At 37.7% G+C, this 20,287-nt stretch overlaps 1 protein-coding gene across 7 annotated transcripts in view; it reads left to right on the plus strand.

Annotated features, from left to right (window-relative positions):
- The first annotated feature begins 645 nt into the window (after positions 1-645).
- The window catches only part of cep162 (centrosomal protein 162), a 45,503-nt gene continuing 25,861 nt past the window's right edge, over positions 646-20,287 (plus strand). For 2 of the 7 annotated variants that reach the window (XM_051721155.1, XM_051721151.1), the window contains exons 1-17: positions 646-783; positions 1,069-1,147; positions 1,307-1,460; positions 4,871-4,917; positions 9,295-9,631; positions 10,316-10,468; positions 10,576-10,753; positions 10,868-10,926; positions 11,030-11,100; positions 14,715-14,745; positions 14,823-14,948; positions 15,054-15,215; positions 16,030-16,111; positions 16,211-16,391; positions 18,219-18,444; positions 18,972-19,120; positions 19,209-19,397. In XM_051721155.1, the coding sequence (XP_051577115.1) occupies positions 1,088-1,147; positions 1,307-1,460; positions 4,871-4,917; positions 9,295-9,631; positions 10,316-10,468; positions 10,576-10,753; positions 10,868-10,926; positions 11,030-11,100; positions 14,715-14,745; positions 14,823-14,948; positions 15,054-15,215; positions 16,030-16,111; positions 16,211-16,391; positions 18,219-18,444; positions 18,972-19,120; positions 19,209-19,397 (2,205 nt within the window). In that variant the 5' untranslated portion in view covers positions 646-783; positions 1,069-1,087. Of the gene's footprint in view, positions 784-1,068; positions 1,148-1,306; positions 1,461-4,870; positions 4,918-9,294; positions 9,632-10,315; positions 10,469-10,575; positions 10,754-10,867; positions 10,927-11,029; positions 11,101-14,714; positions 14,746-14,822; positions 14,949-15,053; positions 15,216-16,029; positions 16,112-16,210; positions 16,392-18,218; positions 18,445-18,971; positions 19,121-19,208; positions 19,398-20,287 lie in introns of those variants that run through there. The other 5 variants (XM_051721152.1, XM_051721156.1, XM_051721157.1 and 2 more) reach the window with 5 other exon arrangements.

The following is a 20,287-nucleotide window of genomic DNA, read 5'->3' on the forward strand; positions in this document are numbered from 1 at the left end:
ATATGATGTCACACACTAACGTTTCAGCCATTTACATAGCACAAGCTTAATTCTGAATCTTAATCACATTTTAACTGGTGTTCTGTCTACTACATACGGTTGAAACACAGTGTTGGCCTAGTGCCTAGACTACAGGAACAAAATTAACTTTAAGTTGAATATTTTCAAGATTCTGTCATTTCCACATCCAATTCTGTTAAGGAGGCATTGTGAACAATATAAATAGGGTGTACTATTATTTATGTTGTTCAGTGTTGTCATATTTTTGTAACATTATTTCTACAATGGTGCAGCTCTCTGATCGTCTGCAAAACACTGAACTACAGAGCTTGTAGTAAATATTAATATATGGAACAAGACTGCCCCATATAGGTGACACACCGCCAATGCAGTAGAAAATTTGAAATGAGAGCGTACATGGTATTTTCTGTTTCTCAAACGTTTACAAATAATTTTTAAGTACGTTTAGTAACATATCTTCAGAAGAACATATCATTAAACAATTATTTGAGTTTACAACAAAAGCATTTGGACAATTTAAAAAGTCTGAATCATCTTTTCATAAGCGCAAACATGATTTCTCCAACATGGCAACCCGGACCAACGGAACTGAACATAGCCAATCAAATCCCCGGACGCACATGACGTAATATGACCAATAAACTGTCAGTAATCCTCCGGGTGTTGTCGCGGGAAACTTTTTAAGTCTAGTGATAAACAGCATCATTTCTAAATAATGTGAACATTACAGGACATACATCTTCAGTTGTTCCTTTTGTATTGGTGAGTCTTGTTTGCTTCTAATGTTTCCTTATTTTGGTTGGCAGGTGTTCCGTTTTTCTCAGTTGCCATGACATACGAGCTAACGCGCTAATAACGAAATCCGACAATCACAATACAACATCGAATTTAACACTGCTTGTTTGTGATGTCGCACTGGCAGGCTTACTTTCTTTTTAAGACTCTTTGTCTCGGATATTTAGTATTTCACTTTATACATGTGTGTATTCATTCTTTTAAATGTCACCTGTACATAACACTTGTAAATCTTATACATTTGTCTTACAGTGTGTCAGTTTGCTGAATTATGGCCCATAGGCTGACTAAAGAAGAGTTGGATCAACAGTTTGAGCAGTTCCTGAAAGAGGTGCTGTTGTATTGTTTACTGTTGTCAGATGTGGGTGTTTAACCACGTATGAATGTGTAATGATGATATTTGCATTAATGGGATCATTAGGTGAACTTTATGTTGTTGTGATTTTATGCATTATTCAAAAGGTACTGTGTTTTCTTTTTTTTTTTACAGTCTGTCTCTGATGACTCTGTTGACTTGGGCTCCAGTACTAAGCACCCCAGTGTTCTTGACATCTTAGGAAAACCAGCCACTAGACCAGAGAAGAAGGCCCCTGTGTCTGTGCCCTGGTGGCAGGAGGATGATGATGACAGTAAGGAGGAAACAAGTCAGTTCTACTTTATTGCCTGAAACAGCAAGAGAATAGTGATGGTTGTTTAGTGGTTAAAGATCTGGGGCCAGTCGCATCAAAGTTAAGGGTTTGTTGAATCTTGCTAGAAAGCTAGTATTCCTTTTCAGTTCGGTCACTTCGACGCTACGTCAGTAGCCGACACTATGGGAACTTTTTCAAGGAGTGACAGCCTTTGAAGCCCTTTAAAATGACGCTAATTTATTGGCAGATGGTGCTTGACGCTCCGCATGCCGATGTGCGTGTCATCGCGAGCATATAAAGTAGGGTTGGGCGATATCATATGACCAATTACGGTATAAGTAATTATATATCATGGTAACGGTATATATTACAATATAGTTTTTGTTTTTTGAAAATCATCATTTTCACAAGTGTATCAATTTTTAATGTCCAAGTGATGGGGGTGGGTGATAATCAAAAAATTAGGCTTATAGCCTACATTGACATGTATTTTGATGAAAAGTGATTTCAAAAACGTCTGGAAAAATAATACAATTTTATTTTTTTAATTTAAAACGATGTCCAAAGTAGCCTAATGGTGCACCTGTCATGTCAATTGCAATGAAAAATACTTTCTCAATCAATAAATAATTATTAAAATAATATTTGGTCTGTTTTGTATTCTATGCATCGTTTTTCAATCCAAGCAACAACAAAAAATGGATTCTCTGTAATTGAACCCCTCCAGGTATTTGTTTTGAATTTAGCCTTCCACTGGACACTATAAAAATCTTTTTGGTACCTATATATATATATATATATATATATCCTACTAGAAATAAATGCACGGTTGACTATGGTATCATTTATTTAATAATTCCTGAGGGAATTTATTCAGTGTGATTGCTTCTCTTTCCATGTTCGCGGAGGTAACGATGCGGGTAGGAAAGCTTGACAGCATCAGCAACACTATAAAGAGCAGTGGGGCTTTTAGTGGAGGATCCATTACACACCACAGATAGTGCAGCGTATTATTAACAAGCTCTTCCTAATTTTCTCTCGGAATGTAAAATGATTAGAACCTGAGTGCACACGCATCCAGAATAGCACCTTCATCATTTAAATGCAAAAAATAAAATCCTTTTCCTGAGTTTGACTTGATTTGGGGTAGTCCCTTTTTCTGTGTTCATTTTTCTCCATGTTTGTCTCTCACTATCAGTCTCACGTGCGGTCAGGAGGAGTGACGCACACACAGATATTTACATACTGCGATATAGACTGTATAGAAAAATCTAAACCGGTTGACATTTTATTCCGTCCCCACAATATATATATGCATACCGCCCAGCCCTAATATAAAGCATAAAAAAATTTAGCTTTCGGCTCACTTTCGTTCTGAAAGGCGCACCTGCTCTCCTTTAGCCATACTACTTCTGCGCATCTCGAGGGACCACACGAGGGAGACACGCGAAGTCAGGAGATGAAGCAAAGAGAGCGTAAAGCACCATCTGTCAAAAAATTTATTTATTTATTTATTTTTTTTTTTTATTTTTTTTTTAAGGGTTTCAGAGATAGTCACTCCTGGGAGGAGTTTCCATAGCAGCAGCTACAGCCCGTTTTCGGTTTACACTCTGGAAGGGGTGGGATGATTTATGAAACTGCTAAAATGCCCTAAAGGCATTATGCCCTTAATCCCATGTTTCTACAGGTATGCACTATTAGTAAATTTGAAGTCTGTTTGGATAGTAGAGTGTTGTCTAAAGTACAAATATTTAACTATCTAATAATTAAGTTGGTGTTCTTAAAAAAACAAGACTGTAGTTCAGGTGTCTGTCCACTTGAGGTCTGCGATTACAAAACAGCAGACAAAATACATCATGGCAAGTCTTGGCTCCCTGCTTAAAAGCAGAGGCTCTTTTATACTTTCAGATCAAGATCCAGATGTGTCATTGGGATCCCCTTGGAATGCAGCAAATTATTTGATTAACCCTGGATTGTGCGGCTTTTGTTTCTAATCCTCTCCAAATATGCAGCTTGACTAATCCGTGTTTATGTCCAAGATAATAGCTGCAACGTTGTTGACTTGCACACTAGAACGTGAATAAAGCTGGATAGCTATCTTGCATAGATTATTCAAGAGATAAACTGTTGCAGGTGCTTTATTGATATGAATAAACCTGCTCTGGTTTGCCTTACATCAGTCAACTAGGCAGACTATTTACTTTGTCCTCCTGGAATGAAAAACTGTGGTTTTCTCATTACATTCTGCTCTTAAAGGAAATGTTTTGTTTTCTTTTGCGTTTGATTTTTGGTGTCACCATTTCTTTGCACTTGGATGCCTGTAAATTTATTATTTATTTTGCCTATTAACGCCTAACAAAAACATTTTGTGTAGGTCTAATGTGCATTATAAGTGTGTTTTTAACGACATTAAAAATGTATGGCATAATGGAAAAACATTAAATAATTAGGCCTAGGTTTTGTTCTGCTCTTTGAGCAGTGATTTGGGTCTTTACTACATAAACACATTGTGGATGAACTGGTCCTTCTTTTCTTTCTGTAAGATATGCAAAATTTTGCAACTTTAATCTAATTACAAAAATTACTTCTGAAAATCTCTATGTAGACCTGAGATTAGACGTCTTCATTTTTCTTAAAGAATTTTCTTAAATTCTGGAATTTTATCAGCATGGAAATGAGTCGATATTTTGATGCTGACTAAAGAAATATTGCTTTGTATTTGCTCCAAATGTCTTACGTGTTACAGTGATTAAAAAAAAAGTTCACGGCAGACTTTGCTTAAACTTCGTTGATCTGCTGAATTCACTGTTTTCGATGCATCTTAGTTCTGAATATTTTCTCAATATCTTTTCTCAAATCAAAGAGCTGTTCATAATAAGATCTAAGGATTTTATAATACATTTCCTCTGTATTTTAATACTTACGAAAAGTAAAAAAAAATCAACATGTAGTCCTGTCTTTTAAGAACTATATTCCTTCAAAAAATATTTTAAATTTTAAATAATAAAAGTGATGAAAAGTCAGTCACAGCATATGTTAATCTAAAATCTTGACATTGATTGAAAACCCATGGACATGTTATGTATGTGTCAACTACCCATCTAGGTTTGTGTTCATCAACTGCATTGTTTACTTAGCCAATATAAGAACATTGTGTGTCTGGTAAATGTTAATTTCTTACATTTCCAAGAATAGAGATTGTTTTCCACTGTGCCCTCACAAAGATATCATTGACTGCTATTACTGTTGAGCATTTCAATGAAAGAAAAAGATTCCCCTACCATCAGCACTTATGTAATTTGTCCAATTTCACGTTTAATCTGACACCCAGCTCTGGTGATTTAATTTTTTTTTCTCTCTCTCTGTCCTTTTCACTTTTCTAATTCCCTTTTCCTCTCTTTTTCTATTTTCCTTAACTCTTACAGGAAAGGCCACTAAACGTCAATTCACTAAAATAAAAATGTCCCAAGCGGTGAGTCCTCTGGAGGAAACCAAAGAGAAAAGAGAAAGCCCCCCTGTGGGTGCACCTGACTAATTATTTAATGATGTACCCTTCATGTCCCTAAAGGGATAGTTCACCCAAAAAGGGAAATTCGGTCATTTACTCACCCTCATGTTGTTCCTTTGTGTCCATTCACTTTCATATCATCTTTTTTCCATACACTGCTGACTGAGGCTAATATTCTGCCTAGCATCTCCTTTTGTGTTCAACAGAAGAAAGCCATATGGGTTTGGAGCAACATGGGTGTGAATAAATGATGGCAAAATGTTAATTTTGGGTGTACGGTCCATTTAATTTATTTCCTTAGATTTCTGATGTTTGTCATAAGTGTGTCCCTTACTTAGACCCATTCTGAATCCATCTTGTTTTGTTGTAGCTTCATACATGACATCAGGATCTAGTTTAGTACTGTATGACTTCTGAGCAATTAACTAGGGATGGACCGATATGAAAATATTTGGCCGATATCAATTTTAACAAAAACCTATAAGCTGATACAGATATTTTGCCACTTGTATATCTATCCCTCATAGCCTTGTTTTCATTCACGTCAAAAATCAAAGATTCTCCACGTTAAAATGTCTTATTTTTTTCATCAGATCATTGTTTTACTTAGGAAATGTGCAGAGATGTACAAAAGCTTTTTTCCAGTTATAAAAATAAATAATTTCCATTGAACATGGATTGAATCTTTTGAACACATTTTGTTCAAAAGTTTGTTGTAAAATTTAAAGAGAGCCTCAACGAAAGATAAATAGAAGATAAAATTATAAAAAAGATTTAAAAAAGAACTAACATGATTTATTTGTAAAAAAAATAAATAAAAAAAACAACAACAAAAAAACATCAGAAACAAAACAACAATTCAAAACAACAACTCATATTTTACATGTATGTTCTCTATATGATAGAACATTTCAAATTCATACTATGCATATGTTGGGCAATTCCACGGAAATTGTAACCACATCATGGAAAATAAAAACAAAACCCTCTTTTAAAATCTGTATTATAGTGGTATAATTGAAAATGATGTCCAGACTGCTAGAGAGTGCCACCTGCTCACACAGCACTGACTGAGACATTGAATGCAGACTATGTGTCCGAATATCCATACTTCCTACTATATAATATGCCAAAACTATGGAGTAGTATGTTAGAATCCTCAGTACTCAGTGAGAAATACCCAGATGGCGTACTATTTCCGGCGAAATTCTGAAGTGTGGAACGACTGAACAGTTAAGGATCTCATAATCCCTCGGATGATTATGAGATACAGGTATATTATGAGATACAGGTTTGTTTTAAAACACAGCATTCCAAGGTTTAGTAATCGCGCAAGGCCATATTGCGATTTCAGTCTTAATTCAATCAATCATGCAGCATTGATGGGTCTCATACCAATGTCTCAGAAGTCAAAGTCTGCTGGTTTCAAAGCGTTTTGGATGGTTTCCCTTATTATGTAGGCTATAGAACCTATCCACCAGCCACGGGCCATGCATTTTAAGTCTAGGTCTTCAGTGTGATTCATGCCATTAAGAAAACAGTTTCACAGTGAGTAAGACGTCGTATGCCTATCATACATTACGTGGCAGTCAACTAGTAATACCAACTGACATTTTAAAAACACGTCCACACACGAAAGCCAGAAATTGAAACGAAACTTAATGCTCAAGCAAGCCTAATTTTAACTGCAGCATGACTGTTGTGAAATGAACGTCAAAAATCATAATCTTTCATATGAATCTACCAAGGATGTCTATAATACCTGGAAAAATGTATCTAATAATATTTGCAATTTTAAATGTTGCTTGCAATAAATTTCGTTTCGTCAGGGTACACGGTTATGCTGCGTTCCATTCAAGTTGGATGTGGAATATTCCTACTTGATATCTCTGAACATAAATGCACTCCATTCCCCAATATTCAGAACTGCAACGCTCCCGTTAGCTTAGCAGGGGTTTGACTCTCATTAAAGATGTCTCCTAGCAACCCAACTGATAAACAATGCTGCAGCGCTAGCATTTTTGCTTCAGGTGTACAATTATCAAAAGAGATTATAATTTACCATGTTTTATACACCTGTTTCTACAGGTGTTTGTTAAACAAGCTTTAATATCATGTAATGTGGAAACGAACTCATTTATCGATATTACTTAATAAAGTGAATGTTTATCACTTACTTTTTATATCTTCCTGAGTTTCCAAATGTTTGTGTGACATCATGCCCCTTCATCTCTGCGAAATTGGTGTTGAGAATTTCTGCACGAGCCTACAAGTTGTAATTCTGACTTAAAGATGCGTTCCATTGCACTTTTCCTAGTAGGAAGTTGTAAAATCCGACTTTCCGAGTTGAATAGAATACAGCACTACTTTTCAAAACTTGATCCAACACTGAATGCTCAAGCAGCCTAATTTACACTTAAAAAATTCCTGATGTTGCTATAACAATGCAAAAAGCACTTACCAATTTACTTGAAGTGAAAATCAGTCCTCCTTTCCTGTTTAATAAATTAAGCAATCACACGGTCATGCAGAACATCTCATGTTTTTAAAACCATAAGGATCTCTTTCTCAATGGCAGTACCAGCAGTGATGACAGCCGACTCATCAGACAGATCTCGCGCTCTTCGCTTTCAAATTACGTACATCACTTAAAGCATGATTGCGTCACTCAAGGCCAGCTAGAAGGCCTCGACCGGGACATATCCTAAAGATCACACCCACCAAGAACAAATAAATCAATCTGACTGGCTGATGAATCTGACAGTCTGACTTTAGTTGCCCATTCATTTGCACGATTGAGGGATTCTGCGGAAGTTCTGATGGCCTGAGGGGGTGGAGCTCAAACTCACACGCTGCTTCGGCTAACAAGCTCGGCTTTGGGCATGCGATTTGTGAAACAGCTGTCACACTAGGAATAAATTCTGACTGGAAAAACTTTTTGATTTCTCTATTTGTTTGTAGATTAATTCAGAGTGGAAACCGATAAAAAATACATAGGCAAAAAGGTGATTGAGAATGAAAGAATGAAAAATATTTATATATTTAGCATGTTAGGCCAGCTGAGAAGGCTTTGCTGGCCCTGAGAATTCGCCACTGCTATCCTCAGTAGTGCCATCTAGGGCTGGACGATAAAACAATATAGATATTTATCGAGAATTTTTTCAATATTGACGATGAACTTTGAGTAATTTTGTATATTTTGTAGACGATAGGGTCAGGTATGTCTCGCTAAAAGAGCAAGCAGTTTGGCAAAGTTATACACACAACTAGCTAACTGAATCACAGTAATGAAATCAGACTGTCAGGAAGTTTTAGCAGCCTAGAGACTACATAGCCCTGCCATAATGGAAACCGGTAATGAGGCTCGGTAGCCGCAAGCTATCTATCCAGCAAATATGATGTTGTGTACCAAACAAGACCGCAGTGAGAATGCAGTACAGCTATTGACTGAACATAACAGCAACTCCGACTTCAACACCATTGCTGTTTATTTATGTACTATTTAGTTAAACATTTTTTCATGATCCATAGCGCTGTCACAGGCTTCTTGTGATGTATATTGATGGTTGACAATCCAGCTTATGGTGCATTACCGCCACCTGCTTAGCTGGAGGAGGGTCACAAAGTCTTTAAGTGGAGTCAGACATCAGCTGAAGATGATGAAATTGGTGAAATTTCATCAAAAAGAGGTCACACACACCTTGTAGGATTAAATCCTTAAATACTTTAAAGTTAGCTTACCCTCTGGAGTTTATGGGAATGACAACGAGGTTGTGAGGGATAGACTTGCAGTCTCTTCAATGGGTTGTACTGTTATTGAATGTGTTTTGGATCATTCGGCTGAGGAAATATTGAAAATAAATCTTTCCATGAAATCCAGAAAACGTGGGATGTGATCAAGGAACTTTATACAGCGGATGCCATTAAAGAGACTGTATGTCTGTCCCTCATAGCCTCATTTTCATTCATGTTAAAAATCAAAGATATTTTGTTGGAAAAGGTTTTTCCGCATTAAAATGAGAATGAGAAACAATAAAAATTAATTATTACATGTTCTTAGGAGTGCCAACCATTCTACATATTGTAGCTGTTGCTATTTCTGGACTGTGCATTTGAATTCATAGAGTTTTTACAAAGTGCGGTTTGCTGATGGTTTTAATTTGGTCAGTAATCAGCCAATAAATATTGGCAGCCGATACATCGGTGCATCCCTATCTATAACACCCATGAGCCCTCTTTGGCAGTGTAACTGTCATTATGTTGCCTACCTGTCTGCCAGCTTTTTGCTTAACTTCTGTTGTGTTGTTTCTTCTTTCTTTGTCCCTTGGCCCTTTTTACAAGACTATATTACCTAGTAAGCCCAGCCCTAAACCTCGTAGCAAAGCCCTTGATAGGGTCAGCCAATTGTCCAATATTCATCTTTCGAAGAAGAAGGGCTTCCACAACTCAAGCAGTCAGGAGAATCTTGAACATGATGCAGTTGATGAAAAGAGGCCATCGCCTGACCACTCTTACTGTTTGGAAGAGCAACGGGTCTTAGATAATATCTCTCGCTGTGTGCCAACTCAAGCAACTGACAACTCCTCCAGTACATCAGAACAGAAGAGTCCCATTCACACAGACTCTAATGAGTTGTCCGTGGAGAGCAGTAGTAGTAATTCAATCGAGAAAGGAAATGGTAAATATTTAGTGGCACTTGAAAACCTCCTGTTGTAAAACAAACTTGGACAGTCTGACACAGAGATGCATAAGTAAATTTGGTGTTATTTAATGTTTAATGTGTGTTTAGATAGATAGATGGAGAAGTAACATTCATGCTGTTTTAATTTATATTTGGGGGGGCAAACTCTTTGTAATTTACCATTATACATACAGTAATTATCCACAATAGACCAGTGCTGTATTATACAGTTGTTTTGGTTACGTGTAATTGCAGCAGTGTGTTTTCAGAACAAAATTTAGCAGTAAACAAACCCTTGGTGTAGTGCCTGTTTGAAGAACATGTACTGTGCCAGTGAGTAATTTCTCTGAAATTACTCTGGTTAATTGAATGTGTATGGCTCAGAATGACAATATACCACATAGAAGGTCAGTGTGTTTATACATTGTTTTTAGCCATGCACTCTCAACCAAGACAGTCCGATTTTGGCCTCACCTCTAAAATCTGTCGTTTTTTTTTTTTTTTTTTTTTTTTCAGAGAAAATTTCAGTCGTGAAAGTGTACATATAATTAAAACATATTGTTTGCTCATTTAAAAAAGGGTTTGATGATCTCTGTTGATATACACAGGTGTGCAAAAAAGTGTAGAATATTTTCCAGTTGACACTTACAAATAACAATATTTGGTCTCATTCACTTGTAGGGATGACATCGTCAGGAAAGTCCTTCCTCAGATCCCTGAGGAAGACTCCCTCCATTAAAGAGGTGGATGAAGAGCAGTCGAGAGAGCTCATCTTGGAGGATGAAGGGAAAGGAGATCCATTCATCTTTAGCAGAGACAGTCTAGAGCCTGAGGGTCAGTCTCTTCATCTATGCTCCTTCACCTAGCCTACCTTTCATAGCATAACATCTACAACCACTCTGCTTGTTTGACCAGCACCATCTGTTATTACTTCCATATAGATCCTGTTATAGCATCTGGACCGGAAGCAAGCACAGGGGCTCTAGGGTTGGACGCATTATACGAGGAGGACAAAACCAGGTTTTTATTCAACCTAAAGAAAGAAACCTCATCCCCCATTTCAGACTATTCCAGACTGAACCAAGAACGAGAGATTTCCACCCCCACCTCCCCACAAAGGTGCTTGAGCTGTCTGAGGAAATGATAAACATTATCTGCACTATGACTGCTGATTGTGACGAAACATTTGCATATTTGTTTTCTCTAAATGTAGTTTCATTGTGTTCCTTTCAGGGGAGAAGAGATGGATTCAACAGTTGAGGAAGAACAGAGGAAGAATAGAGATAATGCTGGTAAGCGCACAGCAGAAAAACAAATATATAAATTTGATGAGATGTGATTTGCTGTTATTACTTTGTAAACCAATAAAACATGTGTTTATTCTGTTTGTGGCAGCATCTCCTGCCTATAGTGAAGATTTTGAAGAAGCAGACAGTGAGAAAAGTGAGGAAGAGTCTCAAGAGAAGGTGAATCAATATTTTTTAGAGCACTTTAAGCCTGATAAACAAGTCCTGAAATAATGGACCCTTTCCACAAATCCAGGTTTGTAATGCGGAAGTAAAACGAAAGCAGGGTAAACTTGTATAGCGGTGAATGGGAGACCACAGAGAATGGTTATGAATAGTTTTGGCTCCAACAGCAAAATGAAAAATCCACTATTATGCTATGACAGCTTTCCAAAAGAAGAAAATCCAAATAGAGAGTGATGGATTACAGTAGTTAGAAGAGAGAAAGAGGCCACATTTTCAGTCACTCCCTCAGCAGATGATTAGAAACCTCATCACAGCAGTGGTAACTTGTTTTTTAAAACTAATTTCAGGTTAATATACTACAAAGTATAATGTTATAAATTTGCACTAAATGTAAAAATTGCAAATATAAAAACGTTTGCTAGATTTACACTGCTAAATAAGGCGGAAACGCATCACAATCTGTGGAAGTGTTCATAACTGGAAAGTTCAGGATTGAATTATGCAGATATACACTGAAACAAATGGCCTTGGATAGATATTTGTATCTAATCTCTGTAGCATATACTGGCCAAGACATATGCAACTACTACTTAAATCTGCAATATTTTAACTGCATTGTCCCAGGCAAACGATTTCCTACACACAGTAGCTGTGATAGTGTCATATCTTTTATATCGCTCCACAGTTTCTTTCTTTTCACAATAAAACACAAATCAATATTTCATGTCCTTTTATTTATTTATTTGGTTCTGTAAGTAGTCATGTAATTAGAGGGATAATGTACAGCCAGCTGGTCATTATCATAAAATAAACTCGTTCAGGATGATACAAGACCTGATCATCCTGTCCTGGTTTATTTTGCAATAATGACCGGCTGGTGTGTTTATAGTCTGCCTGCACTGCATATTTCAAAATGAGGGGCTGCATGCAGTTTTCTCTGTTCAGTACATTATTCCTCTTATGGAGTTTTGTGTTCCTTGCCACAGTCTCCTTCGGCTTTCTCTCTGGGTTTCTAAATACAGTTATTATTTAATTACTTATTTTTAAACACAATTAACAATCGTATTTTAACAAACTACACTATGATGACTCTAAGACATTATAGATATTACAGTTTCATTTTCTGTTAATGCATGATTTTCTGTAAAGCTGTTTTGAAACTATGTGTGTTGTGAAAGGCGCTATACAAATAAAAATTACTTGACTATTCCAAGTATCTAATAAGAAGCATGCTCATAAAAGTGTAAGTGGCTGTTCACACAGAAGGCAGAATTGCATAAAAAAAACTCAAATGTTGCAGCGCAACAAATGGAACAGTATGCATTAAGGGTGGGTAAAAATATAGATTTTCCGATGCATCGCGATCTTCATTTGAATAATTTCGATATCGTTTCTTAAATCCCAAGATCTATCTTTTACTCTATGCGCAATCCTCCACTACAGTGAGAGGAAATCACACGCATTTGCAACCACATTTTGCGCTATGCGACTAAAATGTACAGTTGAAGTCAGAAGTTTACATAAGCCTTAGCCAAATACATTTAAAGCCATATACATTAGGATCACTAACCTTATTTTAAGAATGTAAAATGTCAGAATAATAGTAGAGAGAATTATTTATTTCAGCTTTTATTACTTTCATTACATTCCCAGTGAGTCAGAAGTTTATATACACTTTGTTAGTATTTGGTAGCATTGTCTTTAAATTGTTTAACTTGGGTCAAACTTTTTGAGTAGCCTTCCACAAGCTTCTCACAATAAATTGCTGAAATTTTGGCCCATTTCTCCAGACAGAACTGGTGTAACTGAGTCAGGTTTGTAGGCCTCCTTGCTCGCACACGCTTTTTCAATTCCATCCACAAATTTTATATCGGATTGAGATCAGGGCTTTGTGATGGCCACTCCAGTACCTTGACTTTGTTGTCCTTAAGCCATTTTGCCACAACTTTGGAGGTATGCTTGGAGTCATTGTCCATTTGGAAGACCCATTTGCGACCGAGCTTTAACTTCCTGGCTGATGTCTTGAGATGTTGTTTCAATATATCCACATTATTTTGCTTCCTCATAATGCCATCTATTTTGTGAAGTGCACCAGTCCCTCCTGCAGCAAAGCACCCCCACAACATGATGCTGCCACCCCCGCGCTTCACGGTTGGGATGGTGTTCTTCGGCTTGCAAGCCTCACCCTTTTTCCCCCAAACATAACAATGGTCATTATGGCCAAACCTTTCAAATCTTGTTTCATTAGACCAGAGGAAATTTGTCCCCATGTGCACTTGCAAACTGAAGTCTGGTGTTTTTATGGTGGTTTTGGAGCAGTGGCTTCTTTCTTGCTGAGCAGCCTTTCAGGTTATGTTGATATAGGGCTCATTTTATCGTGGATATAGATAATTGTCTACCTGTTTCCTCCAGCATCTTCACAAGGTCCTTTGCTGTTGTTCTGGGATTGATTTGCACTTTTTGCACCAAATTACGTTCATTTCTAGGAGACAGAATGCATCTTCTTCCTGAGCGGTATGATGGATGCGTGGTACCATGGTGTTTATACTTGCGTACTATTGTTTGTACAGATGAACATGGTACCTTCAGGCAGTTGGAAATTGCTCCCAAGGATGAACCAGACTTGTGGAGGTCCACAATTTATTTTCTGAGGTCTTGGCTAATTTCTTTTGATTTTCCCATGGTGTCAAACAGAGAGGCACTGAGTTTGAAGGTAGGCCCTAAAATACATCCACAGGAACGCCTCCAATTCAATACACCTCGTACCAGAAGCTAATTGGCTAATTGTCTAAAGGCTTGACATCATTTTCTGGAATTTTCCAAGCTGCTTAAAGGCACAGTTAACTTGTATGTATGTATGTAAACTTCTGACCCACTGGAAGTGTGATATAGTCAATTAAAAGTGAAACAATCTGTCTGTAAACAATTGTTGGAAAAATTACTTGTCATGCACAAAGTAGATGTCCTAAACGACTTGCCAAAACTAGAGTTTGCTAATATTAAACCTGTGGAGTGGTTAAAAAAATGAGTTTTAATGACTTCAACCTACACTGGTGGCCAAAAGTTTGGAATAATGTACAGATTTAGCTGTTTTGGAAGGAAATTGGTACTTTAAGTGGCATTCAGTTGATCACAAAATATAGTCAGGACATTACTGATGTAAAAAAAACAGCACCATCACTATTTGAAAAAAGTCATTTTTGATCAAATCTAGACAGGCCTGGAAAGAGAGTAAGTGGTAAGGGTTCTCACCAGAGATTAATTGCTGGTATTTGCTTGTTTCTGTGTTCGCAGTGAGAGACGGGGTTAATAAAAAGGGCCAGTCCTCAGAGTGTGTTATGAGAGTGAGACAGACACCTGACGCTGTGTGTGTGTGTGTGTTGATCGCCCCAGCCCGCAACGATAGATTGAAGCTTCTCCATTACGCCTTATGTGAACGTGTTTATTGTTTTGTGTATTAATAAAAAAGAGACATTCTTGAGTTGGAACCGCCGTCTCCCGCTTCCTCATTCCATTGAACTGTTACAATGACTTTCTGACCAAATCATGCAGCCCTAATTTTAATCAGTTGGTTTATTTGTAACATGATGTGTTTCATTCTGTTTCAGAAACCTGAAAGATGTGGGATGTTAGCCAAAGGTAATGAAGTAATTAAAAGTGTACATTGGGGTGTGTATGTTCTGCTCTATCCATAAAATACTCTTCCTATGTCACAGTATCACTGCATGACTCTCTAAACTCCACGGATGGAGCACTGCCTCCTCCTGTTGCCAGTGTAGCTCCTGGGCAAGAAAAATGGTCTGACCCCAAAAAACCTGAGACGCCAGCACTGGAACCTGCAGGTTTGTGAGACAATTTATTTTCTTAAAGCTAGTACTGTTGAAGTTAGTCTCTGACAGGTTATGTAGAGTGAGTGATGTAACATTCTTTTCACCACCTCTTTGAAGGACAATCATACGGTCAGAGTGCAGGGAGCGAGATGGAGGCGCTGCAGGAGGCATACAGGCAGATCAGTGGCACAGTTTGGGAGTGCGAGGAGAGGCAAGTTGTGGGCAGGAGGACTCCCCTCTCTCCATCTTCCCTCCAACCTGCCTCTACCGCAGAGTCAGGTCAGACTCAGCACCTAACTAATTGTTGCCAGTCACGATGTTCATGCCGGTGCTTCAAACCTTTTGATTAGTAGTCTTTTCCCTGCAAATGTTTCCAATAATGGTTTAAACTGAAAGACGTGAGATTTTTGCCAGCTGGTTTGTTTGTGCCATGGGTGCCACACTAGTCTCTGTTTTGGTTGGAGGGTGTCGCACCCACCGACTGTTTTTGCTGAAATATTGGCCTCTTCTTTTGGAGGTCACCAATTAAGAATGGGTTAGTCCATTGTTAATTTGTTTTTTGTATTATTTTTTTTCTTGTCGTATTTTCTTCAACAGTATGTTTTAATGTATCTCGTATGTCGTGATGTATCTTTTTCACCTCGTTATCACTGACAAAATAAATGATAACGTTTTTGTCAGTAATTTAGTTGATGAGATTTTCTGCTTGGCTTTTTTCATTAGTTATTTAAGTGGTGGAAACATAGAAAAACAATCAGCATTTGCAATATGTGCCTTTGTTTGCTGAGGAAAACTGTTTGGATCAGATCCGTGCAGATCAATGGCTTGTCAGTTATTTAGTGTGAGAAAAGGCACATTGGTCACTGGCAAGTCTACGGAAGTCTGCCGGAGTCACTACCAGTGATAATTTCAAACAAGTTTTTAAGTTCTTTAAAACGGCCAGGCCATTAACTAAGCAGGAAGTTGGGCTATTATGGTTTATCTGCTGAGAGATACGGCCTTACAACATCAATGTAGATTAAGCTTACAAATAAAAATTGACTAGTGAGAATTATAAGATTTGCATCACCAGGTTCTTGTGTGTGTACCACAGATTTACCCACTGCTGAGGAGCTGATGCGCCCAATAGGACCAGACTCTGGATTCACCCGTGGCTTCTCCCTCCAGCCCATAATGTGACTCTGCCTTTCACCATTACACAGAATAAGCCATACAATAATATCACAGTGGCTTTAGATGAAAGCGCAGATGCTGAAACAGGTTTTCTCTTACAGTGAGGCAGGGCCTAGAGGCAGTGAGACTCATGATCCATTAAGGATATCTTCAGATGAAAGCCGTTTCAGTTCCACTAATAATGACTGTGGAGGAGGCATTGCTGAGGAGATCAAACGGCTGATGGAGGAGCAGGAAAGCTTCTCTTTAGAGCCGCCTCCTCCCAGACCAAAGAAACGCCAGGTGAGAGACAAGCAGAGAGCTATGAGGAATGTGAATTTCCTTTGTAAATGAGGCAATGTTAAGACCATAGTTGACACCAATTTTTTTACCACGCTTGTGAAGTAGATCTATTTTGATGAAAAATGTCATTGAATCAGACATTTTCATTTCCAATCTAAGCCATTTTCATAGGTAGAAATAAATTTAATATGTATCAGATTTTTTTTTTTTTGCAATCTGATTTCAGTGTAAAAGTGCAGACTTTCTGGGTGTATAATGGAATAAGACACACTTTAGCTAGCTCCTGTGATTTGATTTTTTTTTTTTTTTTTTTCATAAAAACAAAAAATTCAACGCACTTAAAATTTCTGCTTGAAATGTTTTTAGCATTTATGTATAAATATTATCTAAAATCTGCGAAAAAGCCTCCATAAAGACCAGAAAAATGAAAACAGAAGGAGAGAGTCTGTGTGCAGCCACTGGTTTGTCTGAATGCATTAACCCTCATGAGAGTGAGTCACATCATAATTATCCTATTTCTTTGAACAATTGAATCTCTCAGAACAAAATTAGGCAGTTTAAGCCCAAATATGTTACACAATCTATGCAAAAATGTAATAAAGTTTAATAGAGAGCCTGAAAAGTGAGATTGCATCATTAAAAATGAAAACAGACCCAAAGCAATGCAGTCAACCCTAAACAGCTATTGTATAGCTTTATCATCTCAACAATGCAACAACAGCTTTATCAGATGCCGTTGTATATCTTTAAGCTCAAATAAAAAGTTTGACAGCTGAACTTCATCGTGAACAGGCAGGTGAACAGTCATTTTTACATCACGTTGTCAAAATGTAGTTCTTCTTTATTTTACACACTGACATATAGTTAAAGGTGCACTCAGTAACTTTTGTCTTTGTGTCATCTTGGATTTACATTGACACCTAGCAACTTGGATGCAGCGTCATTTAGAATCAGTAGTTTTCAGTTTCAGATGCCATTGTAGAAATTTTGTATTCACAGTCAGCCATGATTAATTAAGCGAGTAGTATTAGGCTGGTCGTGTGATTCTAACATGGCAGCCCCCATGTGTGGACCCTCTCCATGTAGAATAAAATAGTTTTTATGTTACTGATATGACTGGAGTCTTCATTTAATGTGAGTGGTCATGTTTTCCTACATATATTGCAGAATTTGAGTTCATGTCTTTAGGAGGAAAAATTACTGGGTGCACCTTTAACAGGCACTCTGGACATCCTATAGTTTTAGAAAAAGATAACACATCAACACCACAGTCCCATAGATGCTCCCTTTGATTGAGGTCGCTACTACAACTCTATAGATAACACATCAATGCTGCAGTCCCACTTACGCTCCCTTTGATTGAGGTCACCACTATGACTATAAAATGTCCCTAATATTTTTCCCCTTTTCGCCTCCTTGTCCTCATAATTTTGGGATACATACAATATGATTTAGGCCTCCACTACACAGCATCTTCACTATAATTGCCTCAATTGCCATGGTAGGGAGCTTTACGAATGTGTTTCAGTATAGAAGCATTGCCTGTTCAAACCAGTGTTTGATATGGGCCACATCTACAAGTTCTTTTAAACAACCTCACAAAAACATTGAATTTGAGCAGAGTATTGGGATTGTGTCCTGCAGCTATGTAAATGAGCCTTAGATTCTAGAATTTATATGGTTTTGATACATAAAAATTGAAAGGGAGGGGCACAGACTGCAAAGTAATTGAGGTATCATTTTAGTGGGTAACTACTTCCTTTTTCTTCACATGGTTGTGATAATCACAATAATTATGATAACAGGGGATATTAACTTCTTTTTCAGGTTCCTAGCAGATCCAGTGTGTCTGCACACCTTTCAGCTCCCTCTAGAAAAGCTCCTGCTTTATCACTGAGGACCAAAAGACCTGAAAGCAGGCTGTTACCCAGAGCACCTGCACCCAGCATAACCAGTCAAGCTGCTAAACCTCCTTCACCTCTAATGCAGAGAAAAGCCCAGAACCAGGCTCCTAAAAAGTCTCAAATCCTCAGCCAGACACAAACAGCCAAAGGTGTGTGCCTTTGCTTGGGTGCACTAAATTTGCCTTTTCTCACAATATTGAATCAATACTAGTGTTAGACGGATATATCAGGCAGGGATGCATTTCCCAAAAGCATCGTAAGCTAAGTAGATTGTAGAAAACGTTGGCACCAATGGTCTCTACGATCAACTTAAGCATGCAAAGCTTTGGGAAATGCAGCACAAGCCGATTAATCGGCCAATATTTGGCTATTTTGGTATTATTGGCATTGGCCAACATTCTGAGTATGATTCATGTAAAATAAGTGTTTATTTAAATTCAGTAATTTTGTTCTCATCTTATTTGCTATCATTAAATTGTACCTTGCTCTCTAAATTTCGGGATTACCATTGGCCATTAAAAAACCCACATCGATCTGTCACTAATCAAAACTTTAGGTCCTTCGTATAAGTGTATTGTATGGTAAGGTGGTTGGCGAAACCTAGCCCTAATAATTGCTTGTGTGGTTATAAATGGTAAGCTCTCTTTCACTTAAGTATTTTTGCATTTCCTTACAGGTTTAGACACAAGTTTAAGGCTAAGCAGTGAACTTGTGGCCTCAGTGCAGTCCTTTGCGACATTCCTCCAGCATCAGGTTCAAACCAGCAGTCTACAGGATAACAGCCCTCACCAAGCAGACAGGATCACACCCCATGTCGAGATAGGAGTGAGTTAACTAGGACTGATTAACTAGGACTGATTGGATCAGGTTTTTCTGTTTGCTAACCTACTGTTCCATTCTTTTTGCCTGTCAGCTTCAGACCATAGGTGGGGAAACGGAACGTGGCCCTACCTCTCAACAGGAGCGGACTTCACTGGAATGTTTCCGTTTGCAGCTTGCCCAGAAAGAGAGAGAGCTCCACCTGAGAGAAGAGCAGTTACGACAGGAGCATAGCCGAGAATTGACAACACTCAGACAGGAGAACTTTGTGTTGCAGAGCAAGGTAAGCTCTTTTTTTATATATATAAATGTACTTCATCATACACTCTTAAATATGTGAGTGTTGGATATTTGATATCATATTTTATCAGATCATTGTTAATTTTTTGTGTGATGGGAAAACCTGACTCACTTGTGAGGTTCTCTCACTTTGCATTGACTGTGCAGAAACTCACACAAACGCAAAACACTCATACATTCATATAGTAAAGGAACAGTTCACCCCAAAATGAAAATTGTCAATATTTACAACCTTAATGTCGCTGTAAATGCGTATGACTTTCTTTCTTCCGTGGAACACAAAAAGTGAATGTTCAAAAAGTTTATTTGCCATATAATAAAAGTGAATAGTGAGTCCAGTCTGTCAAGCTTGGAAAAGGCCAAAAAAAAACAACAATAAAATCACATTAAGTAATCAATACAACTTCTGCACCAGATTCCAAGTAGGGTGGGTAAAAATATAGATTTTCTGATGCATCGCGATCTTCATTTGAACGATCTCGATATTGATTTTTAAATCCCAAAATCAATCTTTTACGTGGCGTTACAAAAAGAGGAAATCACTCGCATTAGCAAACAAATTTCGCCTTATGCGACTAAAATATATACATTTGGCAACTGCCTGTTAAATGTATAGATTTTACTCACCAGTAATTGTGTAGTATTCACCGCATGCGGCAGAGAAACTACAGAGAAACAGAGAAAATGTTGTCTTGGAACTTCCGGTCTAGTGCATTCTGTATAGATATCTGTGGTGTTGATGTCAAAGTGTAATTAGCTAGTGAAGTGAATAGAGGTTATAGAGTTGTCAAAAGCTATCATGAGTATTTTAAAGTTTACAGGGGATCGTGTACAACTGGAAGCAGAGCAGGGACATTTTAAAACGAGAACTTC

This window comes from Myxocyprinus asiaticus, chromosome 16, assembly GCF_019703515.2.
Source record: "Myxocyprinus asiaticus isolate MX2 ecotype Aquarium Trade chromosome 16, UBuf_Myxa_2, whole genome shotgun sequence".
NCBI classification, from domain to species: Eukaryota; Metazoa; Chordata; class Actinopteri; order Cypriniformes; family Catostomidae; genus Myxocyprinus; species Myxocyprinus asiaticus.